The sequence below is a fragment of the Nannospalax galili genome, unplaced genomic scaffold (genome assembly GCF_000622305.1).
Source record: "Nannospalax galili isolate Female #2095 unplaced genomic scaffold, S.galili_v1.0 scaffold381, whole genome shotgun sequence".
Classification (NCBI taxonomy): Eukaryota; Metazoa; Chordata; class Mammalia; order Rodentia; family Spalacidae; genus Nannospalax; species Nannospalax galili.
In genome coordinates this window covers 26536-40235 of record NW_008347312.1, presented here as the reverse complement: position 1 = coordinate 40235, position 13700 = coordinate 26536, and the positions used below count along the sequence as shown (strand labels likewise).

Below are 13700 nucleotides of genomic sequence, written 5' to 3'. Positions count from 1 at the left end.
GGCTATAGAGTAGGACCCTGTCTCAGGAAAAAAAAAAAAAGGAAAGAAAAAGAGAGAAAGAAACACTGTCTCAAAAAATAAAGTAGACAGAGAACTGACTTTTCAAAACTTTGTCCTTTGACCTCCACAAGGTGGTGCATATCTATAACCCTAGCACTCAGGAGGTGGTTGAGGTAAGAGGGATGTGAGTTAGAAGCCAGCCTGGGCTACACAGTGAGAGTGTTTAAAAAAAAAAAAAACCCAACCAAAACACTTCTCCTCCAGCTACTAATAAGGGGTGGGGGTGAGGAGTTAGCTAGGGAATGTTAATTTGGTTCTTATAATCATGTCATAGACTCTGTATGTGTAATACATTTTGATTGTATCTTAGATACAATGATTATGGTATTAAAGCTCTGGATTCTGTCAGGTTCCTCTGAAGAATACTGACCTTATTATTTGTTCTAGTAAATGGTTAAATTGGCTGAATTCAAACTCCAAATGCTGAAATTCTTTTTTTTTTCTTAATCTTTAATTAACTTTACATGCATGAGTGTTCTGCCTTCATGTATGTAAGTACAATTACGTTGTATAACGCCTGCAGAGGCCAGAGGGGAACCTCGGAGCCCCTGGAACTGTACTTACAAATGGCTGTTAGCCACCATGTGGAAAGGCTGAGTTATCTTTCTAGCCCCAACTGCTGAAATTCTTGTTCAATTCTTTTCTTTTTTCTGTTTGGTCTGTTTTTGAGACAAGGTCTCCCTAAAACCCCAGCTGGCCTGGAACACCTTATCTATGTAGACCAGGCTGGCCTTAAACTCAGAGATTCGCCTGCCTCTGCCTCCCAAGTGCTGGGAATAAAAGCATGTGCCACCATGCCCTGCTTATTTATTTATTTATTTATTTATTTATTTATTTATTTATTTATTTTTGTCTTTTTTGAGACAAGGTCTCTGTGTAGCCCCGCCTTCCTGAAATTCACCAGGTAGACCAGGCTGGCCTCAAACTCACAGAGATCCACCTGCCTCTGCCTCTCAAGTGCTGGGGATAAAAGGCGTGTGCTACCTGCCTGGCTTCTTGTTCAATTCTTTAAGCCTTACAGGGGCTGCATGGAGTCTACCTTGTAAAATGTAGTTAAAGGGCTAGCTAGAGCCAGGCATGGTAATACACACCTGGACTGCCACCATTTAGGCACTAAGGTAGAACTGTGAGTAGCCTAGGGCAGCCTAGGCTACACAGTGAGACGTGTGTTCAAAAAAAAAAAACAAAAGTAAATGAATATATATGCCAGATAATTAAGTAACAATTATATTATTATATTCAGAACTTAAATTTCCTTCTTTGTATGTGTCTCTGTATGTGTGTGCCATGCACATGTATATAATGTGCATGTATGGGCATGCACATGCCACTACATACATGTAAAGGCCAGAAGACAATTTTGTGGAGTCAGTTTTCTCTTTCCACCTTTTTGCAGGTTCTGAGGAACCAGGTTGTTCATCAGGGTTCGTGAAAACTTTATGGGTTAAAGAAATCATTTTATGACCTCCTGCACCCTACCTACCTTCATCTTTTTTTCTTTTTGAGACAGCATTTCATGTAGTCAAAGCTAGCTATGACCCTGAACTCCTGATCTTCCTGCCTCCACCTCTCTAGTGCTGATCTTCCTGCCTCTACCTCTATATACCATAAGGCTTAATTTACATAGTGCTAGGCATCAAACCTGGGGCTTCCTGCAGGCAAGCACTCTACCAACACATCACCAGCCTCACCTTGTTTTATGTAACAAGGTGTCCCTGTCCCTGTCTCTGTCTTGTCTCTGTCTTCCTCTCCCTCTTCCTCTCTCTCTCTTGCGCGCCTGGACTGCCAAATAGGCTATGCTGGCTGGCAATGAGCTACTGAGACCTTCTGGACTCTCCCCAGCACTGGGATTACATGTGCATTGCCACCATGTCTAGCTTTTTTATAAGCGTTCTGGGAATTAAATTCAGGTCTTCTAGCTTGTGAGGCATTTTACCAACTGAATAATAACCCCAGCCCCTAGGACTCTTTTGTCAATTTCTTTTTTTTAAAAAAAAAAAACATTTTATTATTTTTATTTTAGGTGTATGAGTGTGTAAGTGCGCCTGTGTCATGCAGTGCCCATGGAGGTCAGAAGAAGGTGCTGGATCTCCTGAAACTGGAATTACGGATGGTTGTTAGCCATCATGTGGGTGCTGGGAATAGAACCTCGTTCCTTTGCAAGAGTAGTCAGTGCACTTAACTGCTGAGCCATCTCTCCGGCTCCCTCCTTTGTCAATTTCTTTTGAAATATTTTTCACTGCTGGGGTCACCCTGAACTCTATCTTCTGGCTCTGTAAGCCAATAGGGCAGAAGGTCCACCATCAAGCTCCTAGTTACCCAGTGGTTGAAATGGGGCCCTCTACTCTGGCTTAAAGCTGCAAGAATGAGAATTTGCTCAATTTTCCCTCTAGGGGGAAATCTCTATATATCTTCTTTTTCTCTGGTACTTTCAGATCGTTATATTCTGTCCTGTTTGTAGTTATTTAAGGTAGGAGAGTTAATCTGACAGAACCTACAGACATAAGCTAACAACTGTACACACTATACAAATATTTTACCACTGAGCTATATCTCCAGCAGCAGCTGTACATTTTTGACCAAAATGTTCTCTTTAATTTTATTAATTATTTTTTAGTAGTGGGAACTGAACCCAAGGCCACGTACACTGTCAGGCAAGTGATCCTATATCTTAAAAATAGTCTACTCAGATTGATCTTCACTTATTATCTGGATTAGCATGATTTTGTTAGTAAGACAAGAACAAAGTATCTGACAGTGAAAAAAAAAATTATGACAATCATTTACACAGTCTATTCCCCCCCCCCCCCCCCCACCTTTCAGACAGCGTCTCTCTACGTATCCAACATGTTCTGTGATTCTGGGTATAGACTACCATGCCCTGCCCACACCTGTTAAAACAGTCTCTTATCTAGCCTTCACAACTCTCAAAAAAGAAGCATATTCTCATACATGTGTAAGGAAGGCTTACCAGATCACAATGTTGTTCATGATGGTGCTACCAAGCAGAGCTTCCTGCGCCCCTTGGACCTCAGCAAAAGCCAGGATCGTCTCATCAGGGGACATCAAAAACTGTTCATCTTTGCTTCTGAATAAAGTAATAAAAGACACATTCTACATTGAAGGTATTCCTAAGTAGCCCTTCTATATATTACTGAACTATGTACAATAAAAGTTAATGTAATATCAGAAAAAAATTCACCAGAAAACATGTATTCTAAACATTTTATCACCTTAGACATATTGCAAGCTGAAACTCCTTATACCCAAAATGAAACTCAGGAGTGATATTTTTAAAACCCATTTCTTTTACATTCCTATCTCAATGAATTGCACTACCATCTACCCAGGTGACCAACCCTGAAACCTCGACATTGTTCCATTCCTCTTAAGCCACTAGATCAGCAAGTCTTACTGACTTTGTAGTCTTATTTCTAACAATTCTGTCTGCCTCCTTCCCTGTCCATCAACACTTTCCTGGTGACTGTTTTGAGTCAGGTTCTTGGCTATGTAGCTATGTAGCTCAGGCTGTCCTGGTACTCATTATATAGGCCAGACTGAACTAAACCCACATTAGTTCTTCCAAGTGCTGGAATTACAGGGGTGCACCACCACATGAAGTCTTTTTTGAGACAGGGTATCCTTATAGCCCCAGCTGACCTGGGACTCACTATGTAGGGCAGGCTGGCCTTGAACTCACAGAGATCCACCTGGTTCTGCTTCCCTAGTGCTGGGACTAAAGGCATGCACCTGGCCCAAAGTCATTTTCTTTTCTTTTCTTTTTTTTTGTCTTTTTGAGACAGGGTCTCCCTGTAGCCTTAGCTGTCCTGGAACTCACTACGTAGACCAGGCTGGCCTTGAACTCACAGAGATCTGCCTGCCTCTGCCTCCCAAGTGCTGGGACTATAGGCATGCACCACCACACCAGGCCTGAAGTCATTTTCTTAATTTAAGCAATCACTTGTCTCCTGCCTGGATTACCATGACGGTTCGTGAATAACTACAACAAATAAGGTTCTGTTTTCAGTTATTAGGAATGGCAAAAAACAAGTATAACAGGCTAGAAGTGTAGCTCAGTGGTAGAGAATATGCTTAGTAAGCATAAAGTCCAGGGCTCAATCCCCAGGACTAAAGTAAGAAACAGGTAAAATAAAGTAAGGATATAATATGCAGAGAAAAAAAGACTTTTAGTTCAAGTTCCCATGTGGTGACCTTGAAGTATCTGTGAGATGGATACTACACAGACATGCAGGTCTAGGCCATGAGAAATGATTCTGAGCTAGAAATGTACACCTGCAGGTAGTGATCATCTAGTTGGCACTGAAGCAATGGACACCAACTATGTAGAACAAAGAAAGAGTCTAGAACCTTATGGTACTTCTAACATTTAAAGGACACACAGCAATTTCAAAGAAGGCCAAAGAGAAAACAAACTCCATTCCACTGGCTCCCTGCTGTGCCTGCCTCCCACCTTTTAAACCTGCTTTGAGGCTGTAATGTGGCATAGAGGCAGTACCTGCCACACCTACAGCACAGAAAAATAAGGTCCTAGTCATCCACTTTCTGTGAAGCCTGGGATAAAATGCTTCTTTATCCGATGGTTAAGACCAACCAATGCTTCTCTTACCCTCCATTTTCTCCAAATGTTATGATTTGTACTTGCTGATCACCAAAGGTCCCAATGCTACTAACGAGTCTCCTCTTTGCCAGACCAAGCACAGCTTTTATATTTCCAGATTTCAGTAGCACTTGCTTTTCACTTTCAGCACTAGAGGAACATAACAACACCCTAAACAAAAAACAAAATAAAAATACAACAAAAAACCCCCCAAACAAACAGGGAGAAGTTAGAATAAAGCAGTGAGTATTGAAGGACTAAGTATAAAATTTACATGGCAACTTTCAAAAGATGTCATTCTACACATTTTTAAAAATGAATTTATTTTTATTTATGTGTGTGTATATGCCACACATGTGGGTACAAGGCCAGAAGTGGGCACCAGATCCCATGAAGCTGGAGTTACAGGCAATTGTGCACCACCTGACATGGGTGCTGGGAATCAAACCCAGGTCCTCTGGAAGAGTAGTCAGTGCACTTAACCATGAGTCATCTCTCCAGCCCCTCTACACATTTTTTAAAAAGTTTTTTTTCTTTTCTTTCTCTGTTATGTGTGTCTATGAGTGTGCGCACATATGTGTATGCAGGTGTTGCAACCTGTACATGCTGGCAAGCCAGAAAAGGGCTTCAGATCTCTCATAGCTGAAGCTGCAGGTATTTGTAGGACACCCAGTTTGTTACATGGGTGCTTTGATTCAAAGTGCACTGTAAGCACTCTTAACTGCTGAGTCATCTCTCTAACCCCTAGATTTTCTTTTTAAACAAATCTTCTATTTATTTTTTCATATTTATTTATTATTTTTATTTTATGTGTATGAGTGTATTGACTACATGTATGTGAGTGCACCTGTGTCATGCAATGCTGCGGAGGTCAGAAGAGCTCCAGATTCCCCTGGAACTGGAGTTAAAGTTGATTGATAGCTGCCATGTAGGTGCTGGGAATTGAACCCAGGTCCTCTGCAAGAGCCGTCAGTGCTCTTAACTGCTGAGCCATCTCTCTAGCCCCTACTTATTTTTTAAAAAATATTTTATTATTTTTTTATTTTATGCATATGAGTGTACTGCCTACATGTATGTAAGTGTACCCATATTGTGCAATGCCTACAGAGGCCAAAAGAGGGTGTCAGATCTCCTGGGACTGGAGTTATAGATGGTTGGTCGATAGTTGCCAAGTGGGTGCTCACGGAACATAGTGGAAAAGGGTAGAGAGAATATTAATGCATCTGTCAACTCTCATCAATGAAACTTCCTCATGCAACAGAGGGCGATGAACACAGAAAGCCATAAATGGCTAAAGTGTAGAACACAAGAGACTGCAGAGTGCGTGTCCCTGGATAGGACTCCTATATTAAACCTCACCCACCCAGGGCTCAGGGACCACTGCAGAAGACAGGGTGGTGCATGACCCATAAGGAAACAGAATCTTACAGGCTCCTGGGAAGTTGCCCTTATGAACTTACAGCAACAGCAAGCACAAGAAACATGCACACTGAATTAGATAAAAACAGCAGAGAACTGGGGAAATGCACAGGAGGCCCCAACCTTAGCTGAGGAGAGGAACTACTGGCAGGTGATCACTGATGGGTGAGGGAGAGTTGATTGATCTTTAAGGGAGTGATGCTAGATAGGCTGAAGAGTTCATTGGATGAACTCATACCAAGAAACAGCTGGGTATACAAACCTGAGTTGAAAGGCTTTAACATGTAAGACAGAATGTACGAAGTTCTACGAGTGGGCTATGGGAGGAGTGCAGATAGGGGGAGTCTACATATGATTAAAATGTATAGGAGCTGGAGAGATGGCTCAGTGGTTAAGAACACTTGGTTGTGCTGGGCGTGGTGGCGCATGCCTTTAATCCCAGCACTTGGGAGGCAGAGGCAGGCAGATGTGAGTTCAAGGCCAGCCTGGTCTCCACAGCGAATCCAGGCCAGCTGGGGCTATAGGGAGACCCCGTCTCAAAAAGACCGAAAAAAAACAAAAACAAAAACAAAAAACCACTAGTGGTTCTTGCAGAAGACCTGGGTTCAAATCCCAGCACCCATGTGACAGCTAACAACTGTCCATAACTCCAGTTCCAGGGGATCCAACTAACAGTCTCTTCTGTCCTCCACAAGCATTGCATGACACGGGTATACCTACCTACATGCAGGCAATACAGGCATACACAAAAATTCATACCTGCCCAGCATGGTACCCTTTAAATCCAGCACTTGGGAGGCAGAGGCAGGTGGATCAATGTGAGTTCAAAACCAGCCTGGTCTACATAGCAAATTCTAGGCCATCCAGGGCTACAGAGTGGGATCCTGTCCCCCCTCCCAATTTTTTTTTTTTTAAATTTGCATACCTGATTTCTCTGATTTCCAAATTTCCCAAAGCTACACATATAAGATCAAAAACATCAGGCACTGGAATGATTTGTAATACCGGAACCTAAATAAAGCAAAATTATATTTGGTTACTTATTTTGTAATTAATGTACATTTTATGAAAAATGTGTATCATTCTTTTTTGGCACTTGGACTGGGCCTAGAACCTTACGCAGGCACTCTACAGCTGGGCTATAACCTCAGTACCCTCCCTCCCAACTTTTAATTCTGAGGTATGTCTAAGTTGCAGAAAGCTGGCCTTGAACTTGTGATCCTCCTGCCTCAGCCTCCTGAGTAGCTGGAATTACAGGCCTGAGCACCAGGTCCAGCTTATCATATTGTCTTGAATTCTCACTGTATCAGGATTGCTCCCAATATTTGAACAAATGTGAGAAGGTTCAGAAAAACCCTCTTCTTGTAGTTTCTGATTCTAAGTAAGTAATACAAGCTGAGCATGGTGCTCATACTTTTAAGTTTTAGGGGCTGGGGGTGAAGTTTAGTGGTAGATCATGAGCTTAGCATGAACAAGGCCCTGGTTTTAATCCTCAGAGAAAGAAAAAAATTTTATTACTCACTGAACAAATATTTATCGATCACCTTTGTGCAAAGCACAATGCTTGAAGTTGTGGGTACAAGAAGAGTAAGGATGAGGTATAAAGTATTAAACACATACAGAGAAAGCAGGCATTGGTATGTGCCTACAATCCCAGCACTTGGAAGTCAGAGGCAGAGGCAGGAAGTTAAGGAGTTCAAGGCAAGCCTCAGCTATATAGGGAGTTTAAGGCCAGACTGGGCTACATGAGATCCTGTCTCCCTCTTTGCCAAAGGAAAAATATATAAAATGTTTTCTTAAGATTTATTTTTATTTTATGTGAATGAGTGTTTTGCTTGCATGTATATAAGTATACCATGTGCATGCAGTGCCCACGGAGGCCAGAAAAGAGGGTCTGAGCCCCTGGAGTTACAGGTGGTTATGTGCCACATGTAGGTTCTGGGAATTGAAACTGGGTCCTCTGGAGTAGGAAGTCCTCTTAACCACTGAGCCATCTCTCAAGCTCTGGACTTCAAATTTATAAGCATGGGGTCAGCAAGATGACTCAGCAGGTAAAAGCCTAATGACTTGAATTTGAATTTTGGTGCACATGGTGGAAAGAGAGAAATGAATTTCTGAAAGTTATCTTCTGACCTCAACCTATGTGCTGTGGCACACACATGCCTGCACTCACATATACATTATATATACACAATAATAATAATAAAAATAATTTTAAGCAAAACAAGACTGCAACCAGGTAAGAGGTGTATGAAGATGGACAAAGATATGAAGATAGAAAATAAAAATGTTTGGGTGAAGGGGAAGAAATACAGGTTATCACCAAGTTTGTAAGTGAGAGGAAACATGTAATCCCAAGTTTTTTCAACAGGTCTATAATAAAATCTACGGAGAAACATGATAAAGCAAACCAAGCACAATGCTAATGGGCTTATGGAGCTCAGCATAAAACTTTAAATTTGATTTTTTAAAAAACTGATTATTTTTATTTTATGTATATGAGTGTAAGGCCTCCATGTATAATAAGTCATCTGTGTCAGAGGGCATCAGATCCCCTGGAACTGGAGTTATGGACACTTGTTAGCCACCCTGTGGGTGCTGGGAATCAAACCCAGGTCCTCTGCAAGAGCAGTCAATGCTCTTAACTGTGGAGTCATCTCTCCAGCCCTTTCTTTTTTTATTTTTGAGACAGGGTCTCCCTGTAGCCCCAGCTGGCCTGGAGCTCATTATGTAAACTAAGCTAGACTTGATCTCACAGAGATCCACCTACCTTTGCCTCCTGAGTGCTGGAATTAAAGCCATGTGCTACCACACCTGGCCTAAAAAAACTTTTATGTTTGAAATATTTCATAATAAATGTTAGAAAATGATATATGATATATAGTCATAGATCTCAAGTTTGCTAAACTGTCTATCTGTGTCACACAAATGACTACACATATGTCTTTCAGCTGAGATTTGGACTCACCTCTGTGAAGTGCCAGGTATAAGCTTTTTCCCACTGTGACATATCCAGAGATCTCCAAAGAGAAACTACATCTTCACAAGCAATTACAATACATGGCTCCTTGGCACCAGCTCTTTCCCACCACATGGCACTGACATCCACAGAACAGGAACATGAAGGATTCTAATGCAGAATGTTAACAGTTATGTTAAAGGGTTACTTGAGGTCTGCTTAATGAAAAGATTAAGCATGAAAAATGATGGATTAAAAACTTAGATTAAATACCAGCTAAGTGAAATTAAAGTTTCATGCAGGAAAGGCTTTAGAGATCTCATGTAACTAAAAAAATTATCTATACAGATTTATATCATGACAGATGTAACACTAACTCCAGAACAGAATAAGAGATTTTAAAGTATATAACTCCAGAATGGGATACATTCTGATTTAACCACAGAAAGACAGCCCACAAAACTACTTTATCTATTTAGAAATCAAACATCTTGGGGAAATTACCTGTTAAAGAGAGAACAATACTGAAACTACACACAATAAACCATTTTGATTCACAACAAGGACAGCACTGTGAATCAAAGCTAAAGAATGGCCAAAGCAGCATTTCCCAGAAAATTCAAAATCATAAAGGCATTATCCAAAAAAACTAAAATAGATAGCATGTAGCTGAACAAGTTAATAAAAACACAAAACCACAAGAACACAATTAGAATGATGAATGATCCAGGAACAGTGGTGCATGCCTATAATCCCAGTGTTTAAAACCAGCCTGAGCTACACAGTGAGACACTATCTCAAAAACAAAGCAAAATCAGAACCAAGAGCTAGTTGCTTTTAAAGACAAAGAGAACAAGCAGGATTTTTAAGTCTGATGCAAGAAAAATTACACACATACATATTTTTTGGTCTTTTTGAAACAGGGTCTCACTGTAGCCCCAGCTGGCCTAGAACTCATTATATAGACCAGGCTGGCCTCAATCTCTCAGAGATCTGCCTGCCTCTGCCTCCTGGGTGCTGGGATTAAAAGTGTGCACCACCACGCTCAGCTCTTTCATCTATATCAGTGGTTTCCGGCTGGGAGTTTGCACCCTCACTTCTATTTTCAAGAACACTTAGTAAAGTTTGGAAACATTTGTGGTCATCACAGGATTATCGATTTACTAGGCTAAATCTCCAAACTGCAATTTTTTTCTCCAGAAAGAGTTTTACTATATAGCCCTGGCTGACTCTGAACCCATTATGAAGCCCAGACTAGCTTTAAACTTGTGTTCTGTCTTCCAAGGGCTGGTATTACAGATAAGTGCCACTACACATAATTCATTTTTCATTTCATTTATATGATTCTCCAAGAATATCACATCATTTAGTAGGAGAGGCGTGAATAACTCCCATCTCACTCTGTCAAAATACTTGATTTAAATGAGTTACTTATTTAAATGAACCTAAGAAATTCATTAAAAGAAATTAAGCTATTCTCGACAAGCCTGTATAAATTTCAGGAAGAGGGCTCAAAATATAACTACAAACACTGTGAAAAAGAATTCAAATTTGCTCTTCTGCACCTGTTTATCAATACATTTAACAGTTAACAGTGTTAAACAAGACAGTCGGGCAAGGTGGCACACCTTTAATTTCAGTGCTCACGAGGCAGAGGCAGGCAGATCTTTGTGAGTTTGAGGCCAGCCTGGTCTACAGAGTGAGTTCCAGCTAGGGCTACAGGAAGACCCTGTCAAAAAAGACCAAAAACACAAAAAATAAGCTCTGATAGAATTCTTTTCAACTTTTTTTTTTTAATCAGCTCATTAAATCTTTCTGCATGTAAGATGCAAGACAAATAGTCTTACAAGACAAATACTCTTCTGACCTTTAACTTTGAAACCAGCTGTAGGTTGCCTAGGTTCAAGCTGTCACAAGCAGCAAGATCTCCAATTTCAGTCTGTGGAGACAAAAGTTACACTATTAGTCCATGTTTTATGTATGATGCTTGCCTTCCTCACTCAAGCCATCAGCAAAACTATACCAGATGTTATTACCTCTAGTAACAGCAACAGAGGCAATGTAACTACTTCATTGATGACAAACGAAAAATGACCTTCCCAGTATTTCAAAATACATATTTTAACTAACCTTAGTTTCCTCAGAACATATTTATAATGAAGTAACTTCAAACAAACATGGTGAAACATCCTTAAATACTGAGAGGTCAATGTGAGAAAGTCAGACTGTCTATATTCACAGATATTTCATCCTTTCAGAGAAAATTTCACAAAGGAAACAATTGTACCTGTTCAATGGAATGTTTATGCAAATCCAGGCAAGCATTTCCACAGAGCTGATTTTCTCTGAAAGTGAATGACTTAACGGGTAGAGGTGTTGCTTGGGGCCCAGAGTCACGGTCACAGGCAGGTTGTCCTTGCCTACCTGACACATGCAGGCTGCTATCCAGTTTTGGTGAGATGGCTGAACTGTTGAATTGTTTACCATTATTAGCAAGACTAACTGTGTCTCCCAAGTAAGGCGGCTGGGGTGTAGAGCAAATCTGACCAACAACTTCAGTAGATTCATTTTCACAGTATGTGGGGGAGCCAAAAGCTGGAGTAGTGCCTAAAATCGGAAAAGCGGGTGAACACAGGTCCACAGCAGGTCTGTCACTGTCATCAGGTACAGCGGTATCTGAAGGAGTGAAAAGTACTATGGATGAAGAAAGGCTCTTGCTCATAGGCTGGCTTTTCAGGCCTGGCATTGGAGGATGTGCTTTTCCTGATAGAACACCAACTTCCTCTTCCAAGTCCTCCATTTCTGCTTCTATTTGTTTAGGAATTGATTCCTCCAGAACAGTACCATTTCCCTCCTTAGGAAGCCTCTTTCCATGTTTTCTTGATTCAGGAACCTTAATCACTTTTTTTGAGCAGGACGTCAGTTTTTCAAGCTTAAGAGGCCCAAACTCTTCATCAGGTAACTGAAAGTCTGTGATATTGAGAAAAGGTAAGTTGCTTTAAAATTAACATTTTGTTCTTATGGAGCAATGAAAGCATCATCACCACCAGAAGCTAATTAAGTAGTATTATTTGGTGCATGTGTGTGTGTGTATGTGTACATGTGCACGTGTTCACACGCATGTGAGGCCAGAAGCCAATGTCAGGTGACTACCACAATGGCTCTCTACCTTTTTTTTTTCTTTTTCAGACAGAGTTTCCCTGTACCACTGCTGGCCTCGAACTCACTATGTAGACCAGGCTGGCCTTGACCTTACAGAGACCCACCTACTTCTGCCTAAAGGCTTGTGCCACCACCCCTGGCCTCTACCATATTTTTTGATAGGGTCTCTCACTGAGCCTTAAGCTTGCTGATTCAGCTAGAATGACTAGCCAGCAAGCTAATCAGCTATAAAAAGAAAGCCAAGCGTGGTGGTGCATGCCTTTAATCCCAGCACTCAGGAGGCAGAGGCAGGCAGATCTCTGTGAGTTCAAGGCCAGCCTGGTCTACATAGTAAGTTCTAGGATAGCTGGAGCTACAGGGAGACCCTGTCACAAAAAGACCAAAAAGAAAAAGAAAAAAAGGAATGAAACACCCATACACTATACATCATGGACATAATGCTAAGAGCTAACAGCCAGATGCAGAATACAAAGCTCACACATCATGTAATCCGATTTATAATAAGTATCAGAAAGCTATCTACCCTAGAGAGATACCAGGCAGACTAATGGTTCTCTGTGCTTTGGGACTGAGGAAAGAATATAGGAAGTGGGTGCTTATGGGTATGGGCTAACTTCCTTGTGGGATGATGAAAATGGTTTTGAACTAGAGGTGGTAGCTGTATACACAGTAAATCCAGTAAATGTCACTGGATTATTCACCTAACTAAAACCAGTTACTTTAATGTTATGTAAATGTCACCTCCAGAAAAAGGTCTTAATTCTCTAAATACTGATACTGATACTGATCTTGCAATTTTTATTTAAAGCCATGTCCCTTCTTTGACCCCTTACAAAGCAGCACGTGGCCAGGCGTGGTGGTGCATGCCTTTAGTACTAACACTGGGGAAGCAGAGGCAGACAGATCTCTGTGAGTCTAAGGCCAGTCTGGTCTACATAGTGAGTTCCAGGACAGTCAGGCCTACATATTGAGACCCAATCCAAAAAAAAAAAAAAAAAAAAAAGCAAATTCATATTACGAACACATTTGATAATAGAAAGAGTTAAAGTTTTTTTGGTGTTTTTTTTTCTTTTTTTAAAATTTTATGTGCTGGCACCCACATGGCAGCTACAAACTGTCCTTAACTACAGTTCCTGGGGAATCTGAAGCCCTCTTCTGACCTCCGTGGCATTGCACTGACACAGGTACACTCACATACATGTAGGAAATACACTCACACACATAAAGTAAAAAATAATAATAACGAATTTGAAGGCTGGAGAGATGGCTCAGTGGTTAAGAGCACTGGCTGCTCTTGCAGAGGACCCAGGTTCGATTCCCAACACCCACATGGCAGCTAACAACCGTCCGTAACTCCAGGTCCAGGGAATCCAACACCCTCTTCTAACCTTCATGGGCACGACATGGGTATACAACACACATGCAGGCAATACACCCATACACATAAAATAAAAATAACATTAAAAAAAAAAAAGAATTTGA

The 13700-nt window shown here is 41.0% G+C and overlaps 1 protein-coding gene across 5 annotated transcripts in view; it reads right to left on the bottom strand.

The window, feature by feature from the left end:
• Positions 1–13700, bottom strand: part of Palb2 (partner and localizer of BRCA2) — a 32349-nt gene that overhangs the window by 8561 nt on the left and 10088 nt on the right. For 3 of the 5 annotated variants that reach the window (XR_003851232.1, XM_008843810.2, XM_029568664.1), the window contains exons 5-10: positions 11344–12026; positions 10924–10995; positions 9066–9227; positions 7023–7108; positions 4688–4849; positions 3032–3148 (exon numbers count right to left, since the gene is read on the bottom strand). Coding sequence is in view for 4 of the 5 variants with exons in the window: in XM_008843810.2 (XP_008842032.1) it covers positions 3032–3148; positions 4688–4849; positions 7023–7108; positions 9066–9227; positions 10924–10995; positions 11344–12026 (1282 nt within the window). In the remaining variant the exon portion in view is untranslated. The remainder of the gene's footprint in view (positions 1–3031; positions 3149–4687; positions 4850–7022; positions 7109–9065; positions 9228–10923; positions 10996–11343; positions 12027–13700) is intronic. The other 2 variants (XM_029568665.1, XM_029568666.1) reach the window with 2 other exon arrangements.